At 42.3% G+C, this 24,570-nt stretch overlaps 1 protein-coding gene across 2 annotated transcripts in view; it reads right to left on the bottom strand.

Moving 5' to 3' along the window:
* Positions 1-6,463: 6,463 nt before the first annotated feature.
* Positions 6,464-24,570, bottom strand: part of MAP3K8 (mitogen-activated protein kinase kinase kinase 8) — a 26,290-nt gene continuing 8,183 nt past the window's right edge. For both annotated transcript variants that reach the window (XM_019508225.1, XM_019508226.1), the window contains exons 3-8: positions 21,380-21,544; positions 18,535-18,796; positions 15,186-15,292; positions 10,721-10,873; positions 9,842-10,088; positions 6,464-8,032 (exon numbers count right to left, since the gene is read on the bottom strand). In XM_019508225.1, the coding sequence (XP_019363770.1) occupies positions 7,899-8,032; positions 9,842-10,088; positions 10,721-10,873; positions 15,186-15,292; positions 18,535-18,796; positions 21,380-21,544 (1,068 nt within the window). In that variant the 3' untranslated portion in view covers positions 6,464-7,898. The remainder of the gene's footprint in view (positions 8,033-9,841; positions 10,089-10,720; positions 10,874-15,185; positions 15,293-18,534; positions 18,797-21,379; positions 21,545-24,570) is intronic.

Below are 24,570 nucleotides of genomic sequence, written 5' to 3'. Positions count from 1 at the left end.
GGTCACAAGCTGGCAGAGGGTAGATTTAGGCTAGATATCAGGAGGCGCTACTTCACTGTCAGGGCGGCTGGGATCTGGAACCAACTTCCAAGTGAAGTGGTGCTGGCTCCTACCCTGGGGGTCTAAGAGGAGGCTAGATGGACACCTTGCTGGGGTCGTTTGACCCCAGTACTCTTTCCTGCCATGGCAGGGGGTCGGACTAGATGATCTGCTCAGGTCCCTTCCGACCCTAGAAACTATATGTTATTGCATCTGTCCACACTAACAAAGCAGTAAAGGTCAGTCCAAATCCACATCTGCAGATCAGGCTGCAGGAAAGAAGGAATACATTTCACATACATATGATGAAGATTCAAACAAGAACTATTGCTAAATTCCTATACTTGAGCCTGTGTTGGGGAAGGGTCACATATAAATTGAATAAATGCATAAACATGGGTATGCACAAACTACCAGATGCCTATATACTATTAGGTACTTGGATCTGGATCTGTGAGGCTAGGCTGAAGCATCTACTCTTAGTTTATAGCGCTAAAGATACCTACAATCATAGAAAGTTAGGGTTGGAACTTGGAAGGGACCTCAGGAGGTCATCTAGTCCAGCATTTCTCAGCCTGTGGGCCACAACCCAAAAAGTGGGTTAGAAAAATATACGAGTCGTGAACAAACTTTAAAAATAGATCAATGAACTTTAAAAGTGTATTTTCCTTTAAAGCAGGAAAAACATGGGAAACTGTGGGCTGGCAGTGTTCCAGCCTACAAGGGGCTGATTGGACCCTTCCCCCCCCCACCTCCGCCCCATACACACCCACTCGCTGCTCTACACACTGTGGGGTTGGGGGCAGAGGGAAATGGGTTGGGAGCGAAGGGCCCTAGCAGGGCCAGGGGGCCGTTTTCTATTTAAACTATTTACTGGGTCAGGACTGGCCAATGTTTACAAGTGGGTCCTGATACAATAAGAGGTTGAGAACCGCTGATCTAGTCCAACCCCTGCTCAAAACAGGATCAGTCCCAACCATATCATTCCAGCCAGGGCTTTTGTCAAGCCGGCCCTTAAAAACATCTGAGGAGGGAGATTTCACCACTTCTCCAGGGAACTTTTTCTAGTGCTTCACCACCCTCCTAGTGAAAAAGTTTTTCCTAATATTCAACTTAAGCCTCCACTGCTGCAACTTGAGACCACTGCTCCTTCTTCCGTCATCTGCCACCACCACCAAGAACAGTCTAGCTCCATCCTCTTTGGAACGGCCCTTCAGGTACTTAAAGTCTGCCATCAAATCCCCCCTCAGTCTTCTTTTCTGCAGACTAAATAAGCCCAGTTCCCTCAGCCTCTCCTCATAAGTCACACATCCCAGCCCCCTCACCATTGTTGTTGCTCTCCAATGGACTCTCCTGCTTGTCCACACCCTTTTGGGGGGGGGGAGTGGGCACAGTACTCCAGAAGTGGCCTCATCCATGCAGAATAGAAGGGAATAATTACTTCCCTTGATCTGCTGGGAACGCTTCCACTAATGCAGCTCAACATGCAGTTAGTCTTTGGCAACAAGGACACACTGCTGGCTCGTATCCATCTTACTGTCCACTGTAACCCCCAGGTCCTTTTCTGCAGAGCTGCTGCTGCTTAGCCAGGCAGTCCCCAAGCTGTAGCAGTGTACAGGATTCTTCTCTCAAGTGCAGGACTTCACACTTGTCCTTTTTGAACCTCATGAGATTTCTTTCAGCCCACTCCTCTGATTTGTCTAGGTTACTCTGAATCTTAACTCCACCCTCCAGTGCATCTACTACACTCCACAACTTGCTGAGAGTGCCATCCAGCCAGCTTTCTATTCACCTTACCTAATACAGCATGAACCTTCCCAACTATGATCCAGTGTCCAGGTTGGACAATGAGGTCCTGATGGGCATGAGAGATAATGGATGAATTTGATCCAGAAGTTTGGAACATATTGATCTGGAGTAGAGATTCCTTTGTTTCCTTTCTTGTACAACTGGTGCAGCGGGGCACCATTAGGACTACTACATAGGGACTACTGAGGTCGGAGTAATGCAGAATCTCAGCACTCAAAGTCTGACCCTGTGCTGCCAGGGAGGCTAACAGAAACCAAGAGTCTAAGTGTCCTGCAATTGCTAGGCCTGTGGGCTTCCTGTGCTCAAATCTGAACTCAGGAGAGATGTGGGCCTAATTGGCAGCCTGGGCAAAAGCTTGCACACTCTCAGAATTCCCCAGATAAGAAACATGAAAGAAACTGTGTGGAACCCCAAGCAATAACAATTTATCTCAAATCTTACTGCCTCCAGCCTCAAGCACCACAGGAATTCGCCAGCTCTGCCTTCAATCTGGCAGACTCATATGAACCACTTCCCTCCATGCCATGTGTACCAACCATACCTCGCATCACATATTGCCATCCCTGCTCCTCAGATAAGCTCATGTCTTTCTAATACCCCATCAGAAGTATCCACCTGCTAAACCCCTTCCCCACTTACTTACGGCCTCCAAGCACATTTGTCTCATACAGGACTACAGAGGAGAGAGACACCAGGCCTGGGGATCTTCCCAGCTATTGGCAATGGAATTTGGGGAATGGTAGAGCATCTGACTGCTAATCCCTTTGTCTCCTTCTCTGGTAAGTCAGGGGGTGGTAGTTATCAGCCAACGTGTGCGCAACTCCATGCAGCATTTATAGGCAAGGAACACTAGGGTACAGGTAGTAAACACATGGGTTTGATACTAGGAAAAGAAAAGGACTAACCCAGAAACAAAGGCCTTGATAGGAAGAAACCCCACTTGAGAGCAACTCTGCTGAGGTCAGGCTGGATTTATGCTGGTGTGGCTAAGATCCAAGTCTGGTCAAGAGTGGTAGAGTTCACAGGGGAATTGCTGCCCCTTCCCCCATTTGATATTCAGCACCTTGGCAGGTGGTTCTTGTTAGCAGGAACAATGGCTGATAGGAGTCAGGTGCAGTCCTGCATGTGTCCTGGCACCCTGAACACATCAGGAACAAAAATACAGAGGGAATTTCCTTGCTTACTGTTTCTAATCCAAAAGCAGCTCTTGGCTTTCCCCCAGAGTCACACTAACACTGCTTTCCTCACTGTCAACTCTCTCTTTCTCTCTCTGCTTTGAATGCCCACAGACAAGTGAAACTCCATCAGACAAGATGTTAGCATATTAGTCCTTTGTTCCTGGAGTTAAATCTTACTCAAGCCTTCCCATCTGAGCCAATATGTTTAAATATGTTTAGTCGTGGTGTCTATTGCTTCAACTGTATTATGCTGCCACAAAGCCTAACTGCTTCTTCTATTTAGCCTCATAGAAGCTGCAATGATAGACATCAGCTTCAGATGCGTATTATTGCCATGACGTGCTTGCTCACAGCTGCTGACTGCCTCCAGCATTAACTAGAAGGGTTTATTTTGCATTTTCAGTTAGCTTTCATAACTTTTCTCAAAATCCTGACAAACCTCCAACTCTGGCTATAGCAGTTCGTAGGGGAAAGCTCATGTCAGACCTCCACAGCAAGGACAGCGGGAGCAGGAACAATGGAGCAGCAGTGCTGTTGCCCTTTCAAAGCTTCCAACCTTGCTTGACCCACCAAAGTCTTCTGGGATATTGAGAACTAAGGGACAGCTATTTAAAACAATACTGAAGCACTTAAGTGCTACTGAAACCAAGTGTTAAACTGTACACTTCTCAAGGAGGGAGGGAGGGATGACAGGAAAGAAAGAGTGGGTAGCAGTAGTAGTTATGAGGGAAACCCTAAAGTGAGGCTTTAAGTAATTTTTTTCAAGCATATCTGGGAGGTCTGAACTCAGAAGTAACATTTCTCCTCTACAGACTGGAGGCAAAAGCTCAAAATGTAGGAAGTGACAGGACCAGGACTGGTGCTGAGGCCCAGTCTAGTGGCTGCTCACAATGTACATACCTTCTATTCATTGACACATTTAGAAACAGGAGTGTCTGTTGGGCCTGTTGCTCTGCTAACAGAGACAATTGCATCCACGGGCTCAAACTCTGTGTGCCCTGCCTAATCTCCTCCCAGGCCAGGACCCAACAGGCTGCGTGTTCCATTTCCACTGGTAGATCGAGCCAAGATTAGTGGATTCCCTTGTACTTTTATATTTTTGTCTTCAGTTCAATAGGAAAGGATTTTGTGTTTCTTGGTGACAATCAACCTCAGAGGAAATGAAGATAAGAGATCTCACACCTGGGAAAATTAATGTGAAGGGAGAGAAAAACACACACCCCACTGCAAAAGTGTAGGCTGCTAAGTGAAGACTAGTCTGTACAATGGGGCATGTCGAGTATCAAGCCCATTTAGCTAAGCAGCAAGTTTGGTTATTGGTCCTTTAACAGGCTTGTCTTCCAAATGGACTTCATCTGTGAAGCTGCTGGAAAGTTTATGCCTAATAATTTCTGATATTTGGAATGAAACTCCACAAGCAGATTAACAGCTACCAATTTATTAATTAATCTTGTGGTCTAGGCAGCAAGATAGTGTGAGATAAGATGTCACTTTATAGAATTTATTTAACAATATTTCTATCCCTGATAATAGGGTATTTGCACACATGGTGCTTTTGATAGTATGGTCATTATCTGGGCGGTGATTCAGATACACCACTTCACAAGATTCAAACTGCACTCTCACATGGCACATGCACATGCAATGGTGTCCATGTCTTGAGGTTCTTCCTGTTTTTACCATCTAAAGGTACAGTTGATTTTGATCTCTTTAGCTTTTAAGTGGACCACCTATTGAAGTAAAAGTTTCCCATATACCTACCCTAGAATACTTGTGTAGGTTCCTTCAACATGGCATCTGAGCACTTCTCAGTCTGCATAATGCATAATGCCTTCTAACTATCTTATGAGGATAACCTTCATTTTACTCATGGGGAACTGAAGCACGGGAAGCCTACATGCACTTTAAGAAGGATGAGGAGAGTTCAGTACAGAAGAGAACAATAAATGTGATTAGAGGCCTAGGGGTTATGACTTATGAGGAAAGGCTTAAATAACCTCTAGGTTTATTTAGAGAAAACTGAGGGGGATTTGAGAACTGTCTTCAAATACCTGAAGGGTGACTACAGAGAGGACAGACATGGGCTTGTCTCCATGACCATAGGGGACAGGACTAGGAATAATGGTCTCAACCTTCAGCAGGTGAAATTTAGGTTGAAGATTAGAATGAATGTTCTGACTATGAGAACGATCAAGCATTGGAACAAGCTACCTAGAGAGTCTACATCCTTGGAAGTTTTTCAAGAGTAGGTTGGACAGACACTGGGCTGGGGTGCTTTAGTCAGGAATGACCCTGCCTTGAGCAAGGGGCTGGACAAGGTAACTTCATGAGGTCTCTTCCAGCCTTACTTTCCTATGATGATCCTATGTCTATCCCATTTTCCCAGGACCCCCCACCCCCCAAGGGCACTTCCATCAAACAAACCCCACCCTCTCACTCCCTTTTCATGTGTCAAACCTAGTTCTGAAGCAGGGAAGCTGCTCTGAGGGGGCCTCTCCCACCACTCAAAATCTCTGCCTCTGGCGAGAATTGTGTGCGTGTTGGGGGTGGGGGGGTAGGTAAAGCTTTATTACTGCATTTGTGGGATAGGTGCAGAGTAGGAGCAGGTGAGCAGGATGCACTTGACAGCAGCACCCCCAGGAATACTGGGGAAGCAGTGAAGAAATACCTTCAGGCCCAGATCTTCAAAAGTACTTGGGCACCCCATTTCCATTGATTTCAAACAGCATGTGTAAAGTTCACACAGTAGACAGTCTATGATGGCACAGGGAATTACATATGGGTCTCCAGAGTACCAGGCTATTGCCCAAACTATTGTACCACCCTTCCCCTGTAAGTCAGCTATACTTATCACCCGAATCCCTGGTCCATACTGGTAGCCATAGCCAAGATGAATGAAGCTCTTCAAATACCATCACAAGCAGCAGGTCTATTATTGAAGGCAAAGCTGGTTCCAAATGTACTGGCACCTGCCTTTTCTTTTTAATTAAACCAGCAAGGTCAAGAGGGAGACACTGGCATGTGGGCAGCTTGGTGTCTCCATATACACGGCCCAGGCCGTGGTCACTCCAGCTTCACTTTATTTACAAGCAAGGATTTACATTTAGTGAGCTGTCATCTCTTCAGTGTAATTCTATTGTCTTGCACAACAGACAGATGCCTACTACTGCTACTACCTGCCAATGCTGCTCTGTTAGTTCTGGAAGTATTTTCAAATGCAAGTTAACGCTGTTTTGGAAAGTGTTCAGATTACTATGGCTCAGGCCTGAAAAAACTGTTCCACTCCCCAGTTCTCAGGCTGTCACTAGAGGACAGTAACTTTCCCCACTGGCAACAGGAGAAGGGAACAGACAATGCTTCATGCTCTGGCAGTCTCGCAGCTGACTCCGCAGTTCAGCCAGAACACATTCGAAAAGAACAGGCAGAACAACTGCTTTAGGACACAACAAACTGGATTTATTCATCTGATTATATCAGTATCAAACTGGAAATAATCGATTAAAGATCACGTTTGATAGAAGCAGTCTTAAATAATTGACTTCTAATAACGAGGCCTTGTGTCCCAAAGGGTTCGATGTCCAACATACACGGTATGCCATCTTAACAGAAATGCTTACAAGAAAATGATCCTAAGCACTAAAGAGTTTATAAAAGTTTACATTCTCATCCCATGGGATGTACAGAACTATGCGAGTTACATAGTTTTACTACCATCCAAAACATTGTGTTTTAAATGTATTAGCCATAGTGAGAATAGTAAAATTCTGTTTCCATAGGAACAGAATGTGTCACTAATGACATGTTTTCTAATACACAGTAGTAAAGTTACTTAAACATGTATAGTTTTAAAGCAGTAGGAGTCAGGAGTTCTCCTGACATTACTGACAGCCCAAGCATGTGTAACATTTGAGTCACATGGACAGTCAAGGCCAGAAAATTTGGTTTACTCTCCCAGCACAAAACTCCCTCAAAGCCCGTGGATGCAGCCAGTGAAGGATTGTCCCCTCTCAGAGAACCCTTGCAGGGATGGTGGGGGCACAGTCTGTGCAAAAATGCCTATATCTCCCTTAGTGCTGGCATTTCCAAGAAAAGGAAGCATAGCAAAGGGCATCTTCCTAAGCCAGTTATCCCTGGCTCCATTGCTCACCGGACACTGGCACAATTTAAATCTGCCTAAAGGCTATTTTGATTTGTGCCGAGACTGACCAAAAGCTGAGAGAAGTGTTGATTGTGGAAGAATCTCCCAGGAGTGGTCCATAAAGTCTCTCACACCTGGTTTTACATTAAGCACAACCTTGCAAGACTGAAGGACACAACCCTAACATTTAAAAGCACCAAACAAGAAAAATATATTTTTCTTTTTTTGCATATCAGAAAGGAAGGGTTTTTTGTTTGTTTTTCTTGCATTTCAAAGTACATGTGCCAAGCACATACAGCATAAGGATAATTTCTAGAGAACAACAGTCCCAACAAGATGTTCTTCAAGACCCAGCTGGACAAACTTTGGCTGGGATGATCTAGTTGGGGGTGGTCCTCCTTTGAGCAGGGGGTTGGAATAGATCACCTCCTGAAATCCCTTACAATCCATACTTTCTATGATTCTTTCCCCTTTGTCTTGGTTTGCAATCGGACACAAAATGTTATTGCTTGGGCTGCATCTACCAGAAAACCCAAAGGGCTTAGCTTACTTAACTGTGAAGTTAAAAGCAGTTCACATTTGATAGCCCCAAAAAGGCTTCTTCTTTTTTTTTCTTTTTTTTAAATAGATTATGCACTCACACACATATACACACACATATCACACACACACACAATGAACTTCTGAAAGACAGGGTCCCAACTCTGATCCAAACGCATGAGAACTAGCTAAAGTCAGTCATATTCAAATGTTGGTGGTCCCCTAACAATATTGAAGTAGCCAGCGAGAGCTCCAAGATCTATGTAGAGTGATCTCTGCCTCTTTAGCAGCTCTGATTCTTCTGTACACCCAGTACACAAGGAAGAATCTGAAAAGAAAGAGAGATGGGACTTTAACAACTCACAACTGACTCATTTAAACTATTGCAAAAAATTGTGGGAAATTAGCCTACTTTTGTTTAAGCTCTTTTGGAGGGGGCAGTGGGCGCTATTAAAAAGTAGCATAATTTTTAAGCAAAAAATTGTAATCAGCTTATATGGAAACAGGCCAAATTTCTCAAGAATTCTGGGGGAGAAGCTGGTGGCAGCCACTTTGTGGTTTCTTCTGCTGCCCCAAGTCTGGTTGGACTAAAAAGCAAAAGCTGTATACAGTTTCTAATTGCCCTTCCCCCTCAACTAGCCTGCCACAGGAAAGCTGGACCTCATCATCTCTGGACAGGATCCTAAGTTGTGGTGCCAGGTTGAGGCTGGCACTGCAAAAAGACCTGTTTATTTTGCAAGTTAAAAATTCCCCTTGTCGACTGAGGGGAATTCTCATCTGGCCAAAGTATTTCCTCTTTGTGCCATTCAGATGTTGCAGACAGTAGAGAACAAGGACTGAGTCTCTGGTTTACTAAGCTTGTAATTTCATAAATCGTCCTGCAGCTGCAAGATTCCCTCAAGCATTTTTGTAATGTATATCCCTGGACACTAGTACTCATCAAAAACCTGAGTTAATGGCCAGATGTCATTTGATATTCAATTGAATTGTGACTTTGGAGGCCCAGCAGAGGGCAAAGGTGCATGTAACCCAATAAGGCACAAAGAATTATGTAATTACAGAAACAAGTCTTGCAACAAAACCCCAGAACCATTAAAATAATAAGAGTCCTCATGCGTTGGGGCACCTACAGCCTTGCACACGTTTTAAAATTATTATTTCAATATAAAAATTAAGTAAAAAACTTCATTAAGGTTGGGTTTTTACAAGCAGCTGGCCAATTTTGCAGGCAGATCGCGGGGCCAGCTACCATTTTAGAGGACTTATTGTGGCCAGGCCCCCGTGTGCCAGCAACTCCCCAGTTCCTCCCCAGTGGGCTGAGCTGCCGAGCCGCAGCACCATGAGGACTTCTGTCTCCCTCTGGGGAGCCAGCATTTTATTTTCAGTAAGCTTTCCTTTTGTTTTTCCATGGATTTCGCAAACATTGCCTGCTTTTATGGGCAATAACAGATTTCGTGTTTTTCATGATTTTGGTAGCTTTCTATTTGTAAGTGCCAGTTCCTAGCATGTACCCACCAACTCCTATGAATATTGGTAGAAGGAAAATGTCTCAACAGAAAGAGAAAGTGAAAAATACAGCCTTTTAATAGGTTGCTGAGACCAGATTTCTTTTGGACCTGGTACTAAGATTTTAACTGGCTCATAAATTATCTTCAGAAGCATGTATGGCACCACAAATAGTGGCTTGGTATGCATGTAATAATTTTTTCCTTTCCTTTAGTCTCATTCTCAGAGGCCTTGCATATCATTGATGGCATGCCAAAGCACAGTCAAGTTACAGAGTGTTTTTTAAATGAGGCAGAGTGGTCTTAATTAATATTAACCTGGCCTATGTATTGGAAGGGGTTAAGACAACCCAGAGAAGTGCTTGTACTTTTTTAAAGAACTGCTTTGGAGGAGGGCCGGGTTTCTGGTGAGCTGATTCTTCTGGAATTACAGAACGAGGCCAAATACCAGCACTCTTGAAGTCAATGGGAGTTTTGCAACATGCTTAATAAGCCCTGGTTCTGACCTCCTATTCTCAAGATTTTTCTGACCTCTCTCATCTAGGGTCCTGAAGTGTTTACCTTCATTCAGTTTCTTTAAATTTTGATGGGAATGAAAATAAAAAAGTGCAAGAGAAGGAAGCTTGTGGTACCTGTAATGTTTTCTGGCAACTCCAGCTCCTTCCTTGTCAGTAGCCTTTTCCTTTCAAACAAGGCTGAGTCCAGACTCTGGCACCGTGGTTGCTCCTCTGGGGGCGGGTGCAAGGCCTCGTGTTTCAGTAAGTCTCCAGCAGAGAGTCTATGATATGGGTTTCTTTCCAGAGCTGCTTGTAGCAGTTCCCTCATTGTGGTGCTGCAGTCCTCAGCAATGTCTTCTAGGGGGGGGGCTTGCTTGTGGATCTAGCAAACCAGAAAAATAATTCTCTCAGACCTACAATATTACCAGCAAAAGCAGATCATTTTCAGAGTAAGTTCCAGGTTATTAGGTTACTGCCATGGAAATTCTCCTCACTCAGGAATTATGTCCCCACAATGAGACTGGTAACCAAGCAAAATTCACCTGCTGTCACGTGTAACAATAAACTGAAAATGTAGACAAGGTCTAGCCAATGACCTGAAAACCTATTAGCAGCCTTAGGCCCATAGGAGGCTGTGCGTATGAAACATTCACCAAGTTTCCATGCCAAAGCGGAGGTCTGAATTAATTTTGCTTTGGCTATTCTGGCTTTTGTTCAAAAATGAAAAGTATAAATTCTGAGTTTTGTACAACTCAGACCTGACCTCCACAAGGCCACATCAAGCATTGCAAAACTAAACTTTATGGCTGACACCATTCCAGTCAGTCACCTCATAAATTATTACAGCCTGCTTTCAACCTTCATGGTATTTCTTTCAGACTTTGGAAAACTACATCTTTTTTTCTGACAGCAGATACTTTCCCAATCCCACAGAAGGCTAGGAGATTTACCAACAAGCATATAGTGGCCTCACTCTTTGGAAAGCTATTCCAAGACAGTTTTCTAGATACTTACTATATAGAGGTAGGATGGATATGCTGAGCGAGGGTATCTATTCACCCAGGGTGGGCTGCCAGTCTGCATATGAATAATGGTAGCCCCCATGCTGTAGATGTCTGCTTTCGTTGTGTGTCCTCTGCAAAGTATCACTTCAGGGCTCATGTAAATCTGGGAAGGAAATTAAAAAGTTAGATTACTCTTTGCTTTTGTCGTCTACCCATTGGTCAGCCACCAGACTTCGGGCAGTGAGAATCTCTCTCCTATCCTATCTCTCTGCCCCCCCTCCCCCCCCCGACTTCCACACTGTATCCCCGCAGACTGAACTCACATTTGCTCGAGGAGAAAATGTTTTTCCTGCTCCACAAAAATATTCAAGATTTCAAATATTTTTCTGCTTTATCCTGCGACAAACCCAAGATCTTTCAAAGATTTTCAAGTGGAAGAAAAAACACGTGCCTACTTCAGAATAGCCCAAAGCTAAGACAGTCCCCCCAGAGTCTGGGAGATGCAGATTCAAGCCCCTGCTATGATCGATTCAGAAGTACATCAAATCTCACACAACCCAGATGTCTGCTCCAATTACCAATCTGTTCTTAGGTGGGGCTCTCTCTCCTGTTGAATCTCCTGTTCCACTTTGTCTATTTATTCATGGGGTAAGGGAGTGAAAAAGAATATGGCACTTATCTGAGATGTGGAAGACAAAATACAAATCCCCTGTACATGATATATATAAGTGCAACAGCACCAATGGGTGAGACTGAAAGCCCCAGAACAGCTAACATGGTTTGACTGAAGCAAGGGTAGCCAACCTGCAACATGCGTGGATAGTGTGTGTGTGTCGCACGTGGCAAAACTGGGAGGGAACAGGCAGCATGAGGACAGATTGGGCAAGAAACAGAAAGCAAAGCAACAGGTCAGGCAAGGAGAGAAAGCAGAGCAGCAGACTGGATCAGGGAAAGGATTGGAGTGGCACTTTGGGAAAACAGGGGGCTTAATTTGCAGCACAATCTGCTAAAAAGATTGGCTGTCACTGGACTAAAGGGCTTGATGCTGGATCTCCCACATATTGGGTCTTCCCTGACCACTGGGTTATATGTTATTCTGATGTGAAGCGTCTCTCCCTCCCTGTTTTGTGAGCAGAAATTCAATTCTTGTTGAAATGAGTACACCCATTTGTCAAAACAAAACAAGACACACAAACCCAAGATCTTTTGACAGGAGCCCAAATTCTGCAATGAAAAACAGCTCATCAGAACATTCCCTACCAGCGCTAATCATCACCCTTCCCGGGGAGATCAGCCTAGCAAGAATGTCACCGGCAGCTGTTCTATAATCAGCTGGACAGGATGCCCGAGGCACACCCTCACGTTGAAGTATGACGGTACTGCATGCACACAACTGCCCAGCCCACTGACACAGAGAGCTAAATTTGAACAACAATGCACAGCCCACATGCTAGATTAGCAGGCCAGCATGTTTGTTTTGGGATTATATTTCTCCTTCATCCAGCTCCCTCTAAACAAACAAATTCAAATGCTTTTTCCTAGTGAAATCATCTGGCAACAAGAGTAACTCAACTGTCAAACACAAAAGTTTACGTAAAGAATTGTCACCACATAGTTTTACCACAAGTTATCATAGGATTAGGTATTTCTATGGGGCTCATGCAGTTATTACAAAATACTGAAGATATTTTACAGTAAATAACTTGAATCACTTTTGCAATCAAGGCTCCAAATAAAGTTGCATACCCACAAAAGTGTCTAGAGAAATCTGGCTGCAATAGCCACTTGCCTCTGTATGCTACTTCTGTTGGGGGGATATTGTTATATTTACCCTGCTTTAAAAGGGACAAGGTGATCAAACAAAAGGGGCATTTCCAGTTTAGAAAATAAATTAGCATGCCTCTCATTTCTATGCATTTAAAAACAACATTTAAGTGCAATAAGGAAAGAAAATGACTGAATAAGTGTTTTTAGTTCTACTTTTATTTGTAAGAGTAGGAAAAAGCAGCTTTGGAGTAAGTAGGGCAACAAAATAGGCCCTGACTTGCACTCTGTGTGACCTCAAAATCATTTCAACATAGTTGTACAGAGCATAACGCAATACAGAATTCAGCCTAACATGCATGGTGGGTGGCTGAGTGTGCAGGCTCTCAGCATCTGATACATTTCAGTGGGCAACTGTTTCTTCAGTAAGGCTTATACTTGGGGCAAACACTTTATCAAGCGTGTTGGAAAGAACAATCCATGACTATGAAACTACAAACAGAAATTATGCTGTCCCTATTAAGTACTTTCCTCAATTTCTGGGTCTACTTTATATTTTTGCATTTCACAGAAAATTTAACTCACACCACATATACTCATGCTACTTGGGTGTCCTTCAAATATTCTTGCTTAATTTGTACAGAATGGCAAAACACTAACCTCTATCACAGAGCCATGATTCAGTATGGGCCACGTACAGCCTGTGCTCACACAGCAAAGAACTGAACAAGAAAGCCTAAATTACACACCTCTGCAACAGCCTGTACCCTCCTTCACAGCAGCTGGCATTAGACCCAGACTCCAAACTCAACAGACCAGTAGCAGGATCCAGAATGGTAAATCCAAGTTCTAACTCACTGTAGCCATTATAGAGGAGCACTGTTTTGCATAACCAAAGGCAAAACTTTTCTAGAAAAGTGTCACCTCTCAAGGCTGCAGTTTGATGCAAAATGCAGGAGGCACTCAGGTGGAGTATAACACATCACTAAGCAGAGGAAACAGCAGTGCTCATTCATCTCATCAATGGCTTTCAGAGGGCATGGATGCACACCTGAGTAAACCATCTATTCCTGGCACACTCGAACTTGTGAGCCATGAAGACATTACTGAGGTGACAAGGCAAGAGAGTGGCAATGCAGCATGAATTTTTCCTAATAGGAGTAAAAATCCAGAATTGTATTCCTACAAAAGTTTACCCAACACTCTGTCTGTTCCCTCTGCAGTCCTATCTCATGATTCCCTCCCTGTCTCAGAAGGCTTCTGTGGATGCAGATGCTGAGGACTTTCAAATGGGGAAGAAAGATATGTGCCTATGAATTTAGGGATTGATGAATTCTTGCATAGCTTGCAAAGGTACACAATTGCAGGCACCCACCTGGTTTCACTTTGTACAATCACTTAATGTTATAAAAGTAGTGCAATTTTATCTTATCAACCTGAACTTGACTTACATAAACCTGGCCTGATCAAAGTAAGGCAAACTGTGCCATAACGTAAGTATTTTTTATGCTGAGTGAAGTTTTTTTTTTTTTTAATGTGAAAAAACACATTCCTTCCTCCCTTGGAAATTCCCTTCAGAACTTCATGCCTTTCCCATCACATTGCTTCATATTTGTTATTGTCATATTGGAAAGGCATTTCCTACGTCAAATGCCAAAGGGATGGTTATTTTTAGCACAGGTTCAGTAATTAGTCTTAGTTCTGAACTCTTATGGCCGGAAAACCAAAAAAAAAAAAAATATATATATGTTCAAGCATCCTCCCAAAAACATTTCATGGAACATCAATTGGTTTTTTGAAATGTATTAGTCTAACCTTTGCTTTCAAGAAGTGGTTCACTCCCCTTAAAGGGTTATGAATACATCTGTTAAACACGTATTCATTCTGTGCTTGGAAAGACTATCAAAACAGCAAAATATTTCCTGTAACAGATTCACTGGCAATGCAAAGCCAGCCCACATTTTCTTCAGATAATTCAGCCAAGTGCAGCTTCATGGTTGTTAATTCAGGCCCTGACCCTGGAAAACCTAAATGTGCGTCAAGTGGATACACCAGTGCTTGTTACATGGAATCGTGACCCAAAATCTAAGTTACATGTTCCTTATTATTTTAGTATCTAATCACCACAAACTACAGCTCTCCTTACAAGGTGCAATCCTGATGACTAAAGAGCTAAATTATTGATAACTTTCTGTGCTTCAGGTTTACAACTAAGCGGTGTGAATACAGTCGCACAGGAAGGCTATGGCAGAGCACAGAATTGAACTCTGACCTTCTGAGTCCTGGCCTCAAACCCTACTCACGCAAGCATCCTTCATCCCTGCATACTTGTCTTCTAAATATATTCTTAATAGTCTGCCAAGCATCAGGGGTGGAGCTTTGCCCAGCTGGAAACCAACAGGAGTCTTGTAAGTGGCAGCATTAGTGGAACCAAAATTTTCACCCTTGGTTCTGAATTTAACAGTAATTAGAAAAAACGATTGACCTGAAGACAAATTATGTTTGTAACATAATACCTAGTTCTCCAGTCACTGAAAGTTCAATTTGTAACAAACTCTCACTGTCACACAACTAAATGTTAAAATAAATTTTTTTTAAAAAGCCCCTCCAAACCCTCATGGTTTCACCAAACAACCCTTCTTGAACATCTGGCTGCATTACAACATGAGTGGAGCAATGACAGGGCTTTTCCTTGCACACATGATCATTACCTCTGTTCCTCGGAGGTCTTTGGGGTAGTAAATGTCTCCAGTCATTTGAACACTTAGACCAAAATCCACCAAAACAGCCTTAGTTGACATGAAAACGATGTTGCTGGCTAAAAGCAAAAAAACAAACACACATTAGGTTCTTGTAAACTTGTGCTTTTATTTTGCAATCCAAGCATCTCATGCAAAACTGAAGTGCAAAGACAGAGAACAACAAAAGCTCTAGCTCAGCAATTCCCAATTTTTTGCACAGCAGTGCTACTTCTGGTTAGCTTGTGACACTATTTCCAGGCTGAGCCCAGCTGCTCCAACAGAACTTCTGTGGAGTTTGCAAATATCACTCACAAGTGTTGTGAGCTGCAATTTGGGAACGGCAGCTTCTAAGTCTAAAGGCATATTCAACCTCTAACTTCATGTCTCAGATTAAGAAGAACACTATCGGATATTTAGCTTGCAATTTTAAACTGGATCTTACAGGTCAGATTGTCCACTTCCACAGTGAAACTGCAAAGCAAGAGGCTGAAAGTTTAGGCCAGTTGCTCCAAGGGACTGAGGCTTCATGCAGGAATTCAGTAAGCTCAGTCTTGAAATCCTCTAAGGTCCTGCTATCCAGGAAGGGCGGGGGAAACACCTCTTCTGGATCCCAGGAATTTCAACCATGAACAAGTCTGAGCCATGAGGGAAGGGCAACTTGTGCTTAAGGTTTCTCCCAACTATGCAGCTGAACCAATAAAAGATATTACCTTAAAAAATAGAAATCCTCTCCTCTTGCATACAGTAGGATAAAAAGATATATGAGCAAGAGAGCCTGGGATTTTCAAAGCAACCTAAGGAATTTGGTCCTGGTATTCCAATTGAATTTCTATGTTTTTTTTTTGGGGTGGGAGGCGCGTGGGGAGAGAGGGTCCAATCCCTAAACTACTTTGCAAATCCCTACCGTAAGTTTGAACTGGGTCCTGCACTTCTTTCACAAAATGTACAGGTCTCACCTAATTTCTGCTCTTGTTGTTCATTCATCATACACTTAAGATTTTACTGCATTCTCTACAGTATAAATTAGCGGTTTTCAAACTGTGGCCCACAGAGGGGTCTGCAGACTGTTTAAGGGGTCCACACAAGATGACTTTGATCAATCGAAAGTATTGTGAATACCCACATTTACAATTCAAAGAGGTCTGCACTTCAATTTTTAATTTTTTAGAGGTCCGCGAATGAAAAAGGTTGCAAGCTACTGGGGTAAGCTTTTGAGCAAGGTATTACTTTTTTTTTTTTTACCATCTTCTCCAAAGGAACCTATATCCAGATCATTTTCTACTTTGCTATTCAACTTCTTCAGGGCGTTATGCCTAGTTCTCTCTCATCCATATCATCAGTAGGACACAAAGTAATTAATACTATACCACAGGTACATTCTGAAAAAAAAGCTCCTTGGGCACATGTACACATGCTCACACTCTTGTCTACCTTTTAAATCAGAGTGCTGGTGACATGTTACAGTAATTGAACCCAAAATCCAAACATCAAATATTCTGTAGGATCACACCCTGATTTTACAGATATTTCTTGCAAAATAATGAATATCAGCTTGTCGTAAGATAACATTTTTAGTTGCTCACAACTTTGTCTTTTGGGAATGAAGCTTTACATGTTTAATCTCAACCTGAAGGCTGCTTTTTGTTTGAGTGCACATGGAGAAAGTATAAGCTAAGTTCTTGAATTTTGTTTTCAACTGTGGAGAAATATGTGCAGTTAAAAAGGGGATTTTTCCCTTACCAATAAAAATCAAGCCCTAACACTTACACCAGTCCTCCTACCAGCTAATAAAGAAAACGGACAGGTCATTTCTAACCATGCTGATTCAGGTGGTTTTCTGGTTATCAGTTTGCTCTCTGGTTTAACAGACTGGTTAAGTATAAACATGCATTTGTGTAGATATGGGTTTGTGCAGAATGTGACACTGCTACAAACGCAAGTAACAACTTCCTTGGGTAAGTACCTCTAACTTCATATTCCAGAGAACTGATGTTTGAAATCTTAACTCAGTCACAGAATTTCCAATAATGCCTCACCAGGACACAGAGATAAGCACCAACAGGCAGATCCTAAACTCATTCAAGTGAGGAAGGAAGGAAGACTTAACAGGTTTGGATTGGACCACCTAAAGAATAGTTTTGTAATGTCACAGCCTCCTATCTTCTGAATAGCTCAAAGAGATGCAGCTAAAAGCCACGGCAGAGTCCCTCCTCCTCCTTTTGGCTTGGGGGAAGCTGTGCTCTATTGGAATTCTCTCTCTGGAGCCGGAAGTTGGAATTTGCTGGTCAAGAAACTGTAAGAAGGACCGAGTACAATACAAATGAGGTTTCAACCTTCCCCACCAACACTGCCTGGCAGAGAAAGAAACACTGTTCTACTTGCTTTCTGTTGAAGGAAAAAAAATACATATGTGTATTTCAATATACTTAATGTATTTTGAGATTATAGTTTTTTGAGATTGTATACTTCAATCCCATAGACCACTACCCTGCCAGAGCAAAAGAAGAGAGCCTGGCACTGCCTCCTAACATGGAAAGGAGAATCCTGAATCACAAGCTCCCCTGATGTTATGTCAAGCCCCTTCTGACATGTGCTTGCTCTTCTAAAAAGCATGAAATATCAAGAGATTACAACAGTCAGACAAGACGGCCTCTCCCCCCTCCCCACATCATTCACCCTTCCTGTGTCAAAGCCAAAAGAAGGTTCAACATCACAAGGAAATTCTTTAACCAGATAAACAGAGAACATCAATGATACAAACTTACGCAGCTCAGTACACTGCAAGCCCAAACCCTCTTTCTGTTTGGCTATGGGATACACAACTCCTTTCAGGCACAGTTTTTTTTTTATCCCCATCCTTCCTCCATTGACATATCCTATCACCACAAGACATTGCAATGTCTCATCACCGCATAGTCTCAAGGCCTGTGACAACCATCATCAAAATTGTTTGATCTACTTTAGCCACTGACCTAACCCAGGAAAAGCAAGGAAGTTAAAAGCTGCTGGAAAATAAAAAAGTTTACTAAACTTTTTCAAACTTGAGCTCAAGGTCCTTTTTGATTTTAATTAGGACTTGGATTATCTTAAAGGGTCGAGAGGCTAAAACAATCATGTTTCAAGGCAACATAATAATTGAAATACAGCACTAATTCAAGCACTCCCTCCACATGTCTCCCCCCACCCCCCAACAAGAAATGGGATGTGGAAGTGCTCAGCCCACCTCAAAATTATGTTATGAAGAAGAGACATTAAAACAGTGGCGTATTCCCAGTGTAACGAGGACAAGAAGGCCCTTTGACGAATGAAGCACACATACGTTTTATATCATGATGTATGATTCCTTTGGAGTGAAGAAAGTCAAGTCCTTTCAGGATATGCTTTGTCACCCAAATGATCTCAAATTCTCTCATGCGCCCACAGCCCTCCAGCTTTTCCATGACAGATCCTCCTTCTCCTGCCTCCATAAAGAGATGGACAGTCTCATCCCACAGGATAGCACCATACAGCTCAGCGATGTTCTCATGACGGAACCGGGCCTGGATTTCAACATCTGATGGTTTGAACTGTTCCAGTGGGACCTGGGGCATTGAAACAAAACTTGAGTAGAACTACACAGAACAGCTAACTACTTAGTAAATAGTTTCTATGTTAACTGAAAACAAAAGGAAAAACACCTATTAAACATGTTAAAATATTGTTGCCTTGACTTATTCCCCTTCTCTATTTTCAGTGCATCCTGTTTAAAAATAAAAGGGACACAGATTTTAGAAGCATGCCCGATTCCAGAAATTTAGCAAGAGCTATTCCCATCAAAATCTAGCAATTTAGCAAGAGCTATTCCCATCAAAATCTAGCAATTTAGCAAGAACTATTCCCATCAAAATCTAATGATTATGCAACATTCTAGATAAACTTTCTTGTGAAAGAGATAAGAATCCCCATTTTCCCCTCAGCCATCTGAAGTTTTATTTATGCAATGAGAATTGCCTATTGCTGACAGCATGAGTCTGAACAGGTGCAAAGTCCTTAGTTTAGCTACAAGGGTAACCATGGACAAATTGTGTTTAGTCTCTTCACTAACCTCTGTTAAATTCTGATAGATGCAAGAAAGCCACCACATATGCAATGGCAAATAAAGTCATTTTAAAAATGATTCCTCAGCAATTTTGTTTATTCTGGAGGTGGTGCTGACTGAAAAGGACCAAAATAATACATAGTTGCAATCTGGGGCTAGAGGAAAAAAAAGGCTAATGGCCATTCTTTTACATTTGCTCAATTCATGGCCACAAGCGAATTTTTTTATTATACTGAGCAGTGCTTTCCCGAAAGCAGTGCATAGCTGCAGTTTTAATTCAGAAACATGATTACTAAATGCTAGCTGTCCCAGCATAAGAGGAAAAGGGCAAGCCAGCCTTCTTCCCACCTCTGCCACGCTGTGGGCAGCAATGTCTGTTAAGCATGGCACCCATGTCTTTATCAGTATTATTTACCAATAGCTGTGTATGGAACATGGCTCCAAATGAGCTTTAAGTCAGCCTTAAGAGTTCATTGATGAAGTTAGAGTAGTATTTTGAACGCCAATACTGAGAACAGTTTTATCCTAGAGATGAGATTGAAACAAAACCTTGGACTCTGAAAAACTGCGTCTCTCCTTCCAATGCACCCAAAGCAAACAGAGATATTGCACATTTCATCTCAATTAGACCCTAACTGAGGGCAGGAAGCAGATACAGTCCGACCTGGACAGGTTTGATAAATGGGCGGAACGAAATAGGATGCAATTCAACAAAGATAAATGTAAGGTACTCCACCTAAAAAGGAGGAATCCCTAGCACACCTACAGGTTGGGGGATGACATCCTCAGCAGCTCAGAGGCTGAGAGAGATGAACATAAGCCAGCAGTGTAACGAGGTCATCAACAAAGCCAACTGCACCTTGTCGTGTATTAGCAGATGCATGACCAGCAGATCAAGGGAGGTGTTACTCCCCCTCTATGCGGCATTGGTCAGGCCGCAGTTGGAGTACTGTGTCTGGTTTTGGGCGCCGCACTTCAAGAGCGACACAGAGAATCCGGAGAGGGTTCAGAGGAGGGCCACTCACATGATTAGTGGCCTCTGGGAAAGACCCTACGAGGGGAGGTTGAGATATCTGGATCTCTTCAGCCTTCACAAGAGACATCTGAGGGGAGATGATGTAGCCTCCTATAAGTTTATCAAGGGAGGACAACTGGGAATTGGTGATGGGCTATTTACCAGAGCGCCTCAGGGAGGAACTAGGAATAATGGCTGCAAACTAGTGAAGAGCAGACATAGGTTAGGCATTGGGAAGACATTTTTTTCAGTAAGGGTGGCCAATATCTGGAATGGGCTTCCAAGAGAGGTAGTACTGTCACCTAACTTGGCGGTCTTCATGAGGAGGCTTGATAGTCACCTGGCTGGGATCATCCGACCTCAGTCCTCTTTCCTGCCAGGGGCAGGGGGTTGGACACAATGATCCATTGTGGTCCCTTCTGACTCTACAATCTATGAATCTAATGGAAGAACACTTATGCATGTGCTTCAAATAACAGTAAAGTCAATGATACTTCAGACTGGCATTGTAGTGGGATCTTCATGCATAAGTTCCTCCCATTGAAGAGAGACTCAAGGTGATGCACGATCTTTATGCATACGCTTTCTCCTGACCTGCCTTCAACACAAGTTTGCCCCCGACTTCAAGGAACCCAGTGGTTTACTATGCTGACAACAGCCAGGCTCAAAAGGCCTCTGAAGAATACTAATCAGGCAATAGGCTTGTACAGCATGGCAATTACACAAACTGCTGTACACATTCAGAATGCTGAAGGTTTCTCTGTCTCACAGCTAATCACTCCAAAATATTCCTCTCAAGAAAATGTACTTCTTCAAATCCCCCCCAAAAATGCTTCTTGCTAATACAGTCCAGTACAAAAAAGCCAAAACAAAACACTTGAAATAAATCATACATTAAGCATTCTTATAGAGAAGTATCAGTGCCAGGTGTAATTGTAGAATACTTTTTTCCTAAGCAACAACGATGCCTCAATTACCACTGCAATTAAATGCAGGTATGGTCTCATGACCTATTACGTATGCCATATTTTAGACTGTTTACTTGGAAGAAAAAACTCTGAACAAGCCTACCAGCTTGCATGCCATCCGCTTTTTTGTCTCTCTGTCTTGTGCCAAGTACACTTTCCCAAAAGCTCCACGAGGAACAAAATCAGAACCAATATTCCTATAGGTCAGCTTCCATGGAAACAAGAGCACATCTGATTCGATTTGATAACGCCCATTCTTTGGAGTGATCTAAGGTGGGGAAAAAGAATGTGTTAGAGGAAAGCAGTTCAAGTTTTAGCCAATTCAATTCACACAGTGAAAGCATCATCACTTAAGTCTACTGAATTCAGAATTTCCTGACTAACACCTTTACAGACAGATTCCCCAGGATGTATGCTAGTCTGCATTTGGAACCTGCACGTGAGGCGTACTCATTTGTGGAGGTATATTTAACATTTCTCTCCGATGATTAACCTTTTCAAAGTGTAAGTTGCAATTAATTATCTGGTAACAACAACATGATTACTGAGACTAACAAGGACTGTGTAAATTAACTTCAACATTCTTTATTGGAATCTGCTAACCTGTTAGGCCACATACCTGTTACTCAGGCTATTCTATACAAGGTGAGCAAGACTTTCAGCATTTCCTCACATCACGTGTAATGCTAGGGAATAAAGCTTTATAAATGAAGAAAAAACAAAAAAGACTTCACACAGTTTATCAAGAGAAAGATAGAGAGATGGCTTAACTTTGCTATGTATCCTCATATTGCTCGAATTAAGCCATGGAATTAAGTTTGCATCATTTGATAAAGCTGTAGATATTATTGATAATATATGGACATCGTCAATGTTACAATTAAAAAGCATATTCATTATAAATGTTAAGTGACAATATTGCTTTAAATGAATAATACTTCAGAAACCAATATCATGCCTACTGGTACGGAACGATATAATTTCATATAAATATCAAAATGGGTCAGTGCTATAGATTAGTTTCACCCCTCTGATATAGTCACATACAGCACATTACTGTTACTCAGTTCTTCAGTGGCACTCTACATGCAATAGCATGTTGCAGAAAGCAGAATATTATTCTTAAAAGGTCATGTGTATAAACGCAAATCTGATTCAGCTATGCTTGAATGAACAGAAAATATGGTATTTTTGCAATCAGGAAAAGATTATTTTGACTGATAAAACTGACATTCATGAACAGCATTCACGTATAACAGTGAGATTGCCTAAACAGAGGATTAACCTTGTTTCAAGTTCGTCAGAAAGATAAAACTTTGGGTTTTTTTGTAGGTCACAAGCAAACAAAGGGCAAATTGTTGTATTTTCTGTCACGCTGAAGCACTGTGAACAATGAAGTAACAGTTGATACAGGGAGAACAGGAATTTCATGTCCATCATCTCTGTTAACTCCATGCATCTCTAGAACAGAAGATAAAGGCTGCAAGGTGTTTTCTCAGTAAAACATTTCACGTTTCCCAGAAATATGAAAGGCAGGTAGATCTTCAAGAAAGACTACTATGGCCTCTGCCAAAATGTTGTCATGAGTTTTCTCTAGTATCCCACTCTCTCCCTGTATTACAGGGTATCAGTAAGATGCCCTCCTCTTCCAAAGCTCCCAAATCCCACTTGGATACTACTGTCACAAACAAATTCAGGGGCCTCAAATACACAACTAATGTGTCTACCAACAATTTCAGTTTTGTTATATGCAATTAATGGGTTCTTAGAGGCAATGAAAGTACTTTGATGCTAATCAAAAAAGGTCAAAATTAGACAAAAAAGCAAGGTAAAAAAAAAGGTTTTAGTAAAAGAAACTAAGAAGAGAGGTTGGATCTGCCCAGCTTGTAATTGGTAAAAATTCCTTCAAGCCTTTTCATTAAGGAGCAATTCTATCCTGACATAAAGCCTTGGCAGTCAAGCTATTTTCTAGCGCTCACTATAAGGATAAACTGTCCCACCAACAACCGAATGGAACTATTCTGCTTCTACCACACTAGACCCAAAATTAGAACCATGCCTGCACCTTCCTTAAACCTCCTTTACTTTTTTATCCAGCAGAGAGACTGGTGGATCCATTCACAAATTCTGATTGGCACTATCCTGATTCCACTCACTTGCCCAATTGACTGTCTACACCCACACAGAGCTGATTAATGCATATACTTTTCTGCAAACAAAGCAGTCACAACTATGCAGTACAATATTTATGCTAAGCAGAACCACCATTCAAAATCAGCAAGACCCTATTTCGCAGTGTCACTTTATTTAAGTAGTGAACTACTTTCACAAAAAGTATCGCAACATTTACAAAACTCGGTATTAACAGCCAAGGCTATTTTGGTATTGTATCCATTATTAATACCGAGTAAACAGGGAAAAAAATATTATATTATATTGATCAGAGCCAGGCAAGTATTTAGATTAAAATTTTCTCCTCCTCTCTAGCCTAAATTCAAAGAGGAAAAAAATTAGCCAGGGTTAAGTAAACAATGATCTACATATTTAAGAGCTTAGAATTATTTATTTTCCATTCATGTTTTGAACTCAAAGCTATTATTATTTATATTTGGCTTTCTTTAATTTGATGGTTGCATGAGAGATGGAAGGCAACAGTACCAGCAAATTAGAGGAGCAGAGCTCTGACTCACGAGAATAAAATCTTCATAGCCCATGACAACAGGTTAAGCATTTGGAGTTTCACTAGCTCTTGGTTTAGTACTTCCACTGACTCTCAATGGGCTTTCCTTTTAAGTCTCAGATTACATCATCATGGGATTGCCCCAAGAGCCATCACTAACAGATCGAAGTTCACACTGCTCTGTATAAGGGATGAGCTCAAAATGCAAATATTCTCCGAAATCAGAAGGTTCAGATCAAAGTAACAAACATTCCTTCCAGTGTGCCAAGGACAAGATGTGAGATACAATGCATAGCAATGACACTAAGGGCACAGACAGAAGTCACATTTGTCAAGCAACTGACTCCCTGAAAGCACTCACATGCACAGCTCCAGAGTGCTTTTAAAGTGGCCAATCACGTGACAAAGTAACCCTCATCTAATAGGGATGAAATTTGTTCCCTAGAGTTAATCTGTCACGCAATCAGGGCTGGGCTGATGTAGCCTAGCCCCACTTCTGGGGCTGCCTGCAGGAAGGGAGGCTGGGGTTTGCTTGGCCTGAACTGGAGGATCAAGGCAGGTAGACTGAAGACCCTGCCCCACCCCCACCTCCACCTCGGGTCAGGCAAACCCCA

Source organism: Gavialis gangeticus, unplaced genomic scaffold (genome assembly GCF_001723915.1).
Source record: "Gavialis gangeticus isolate Ggan-Ray unplaced genomic scaffold, GavGan_comp1, whole genome shotgun sequence".
Lineage (NCBI taxonomy): Eukaryota > Metazoa > Chordata > Crocodylia > Gavialidae > Gavialis > Gavialis gangeticus.
This window is presented reverse-complemented; position numbering and strand designations above follow the sequence as displayed.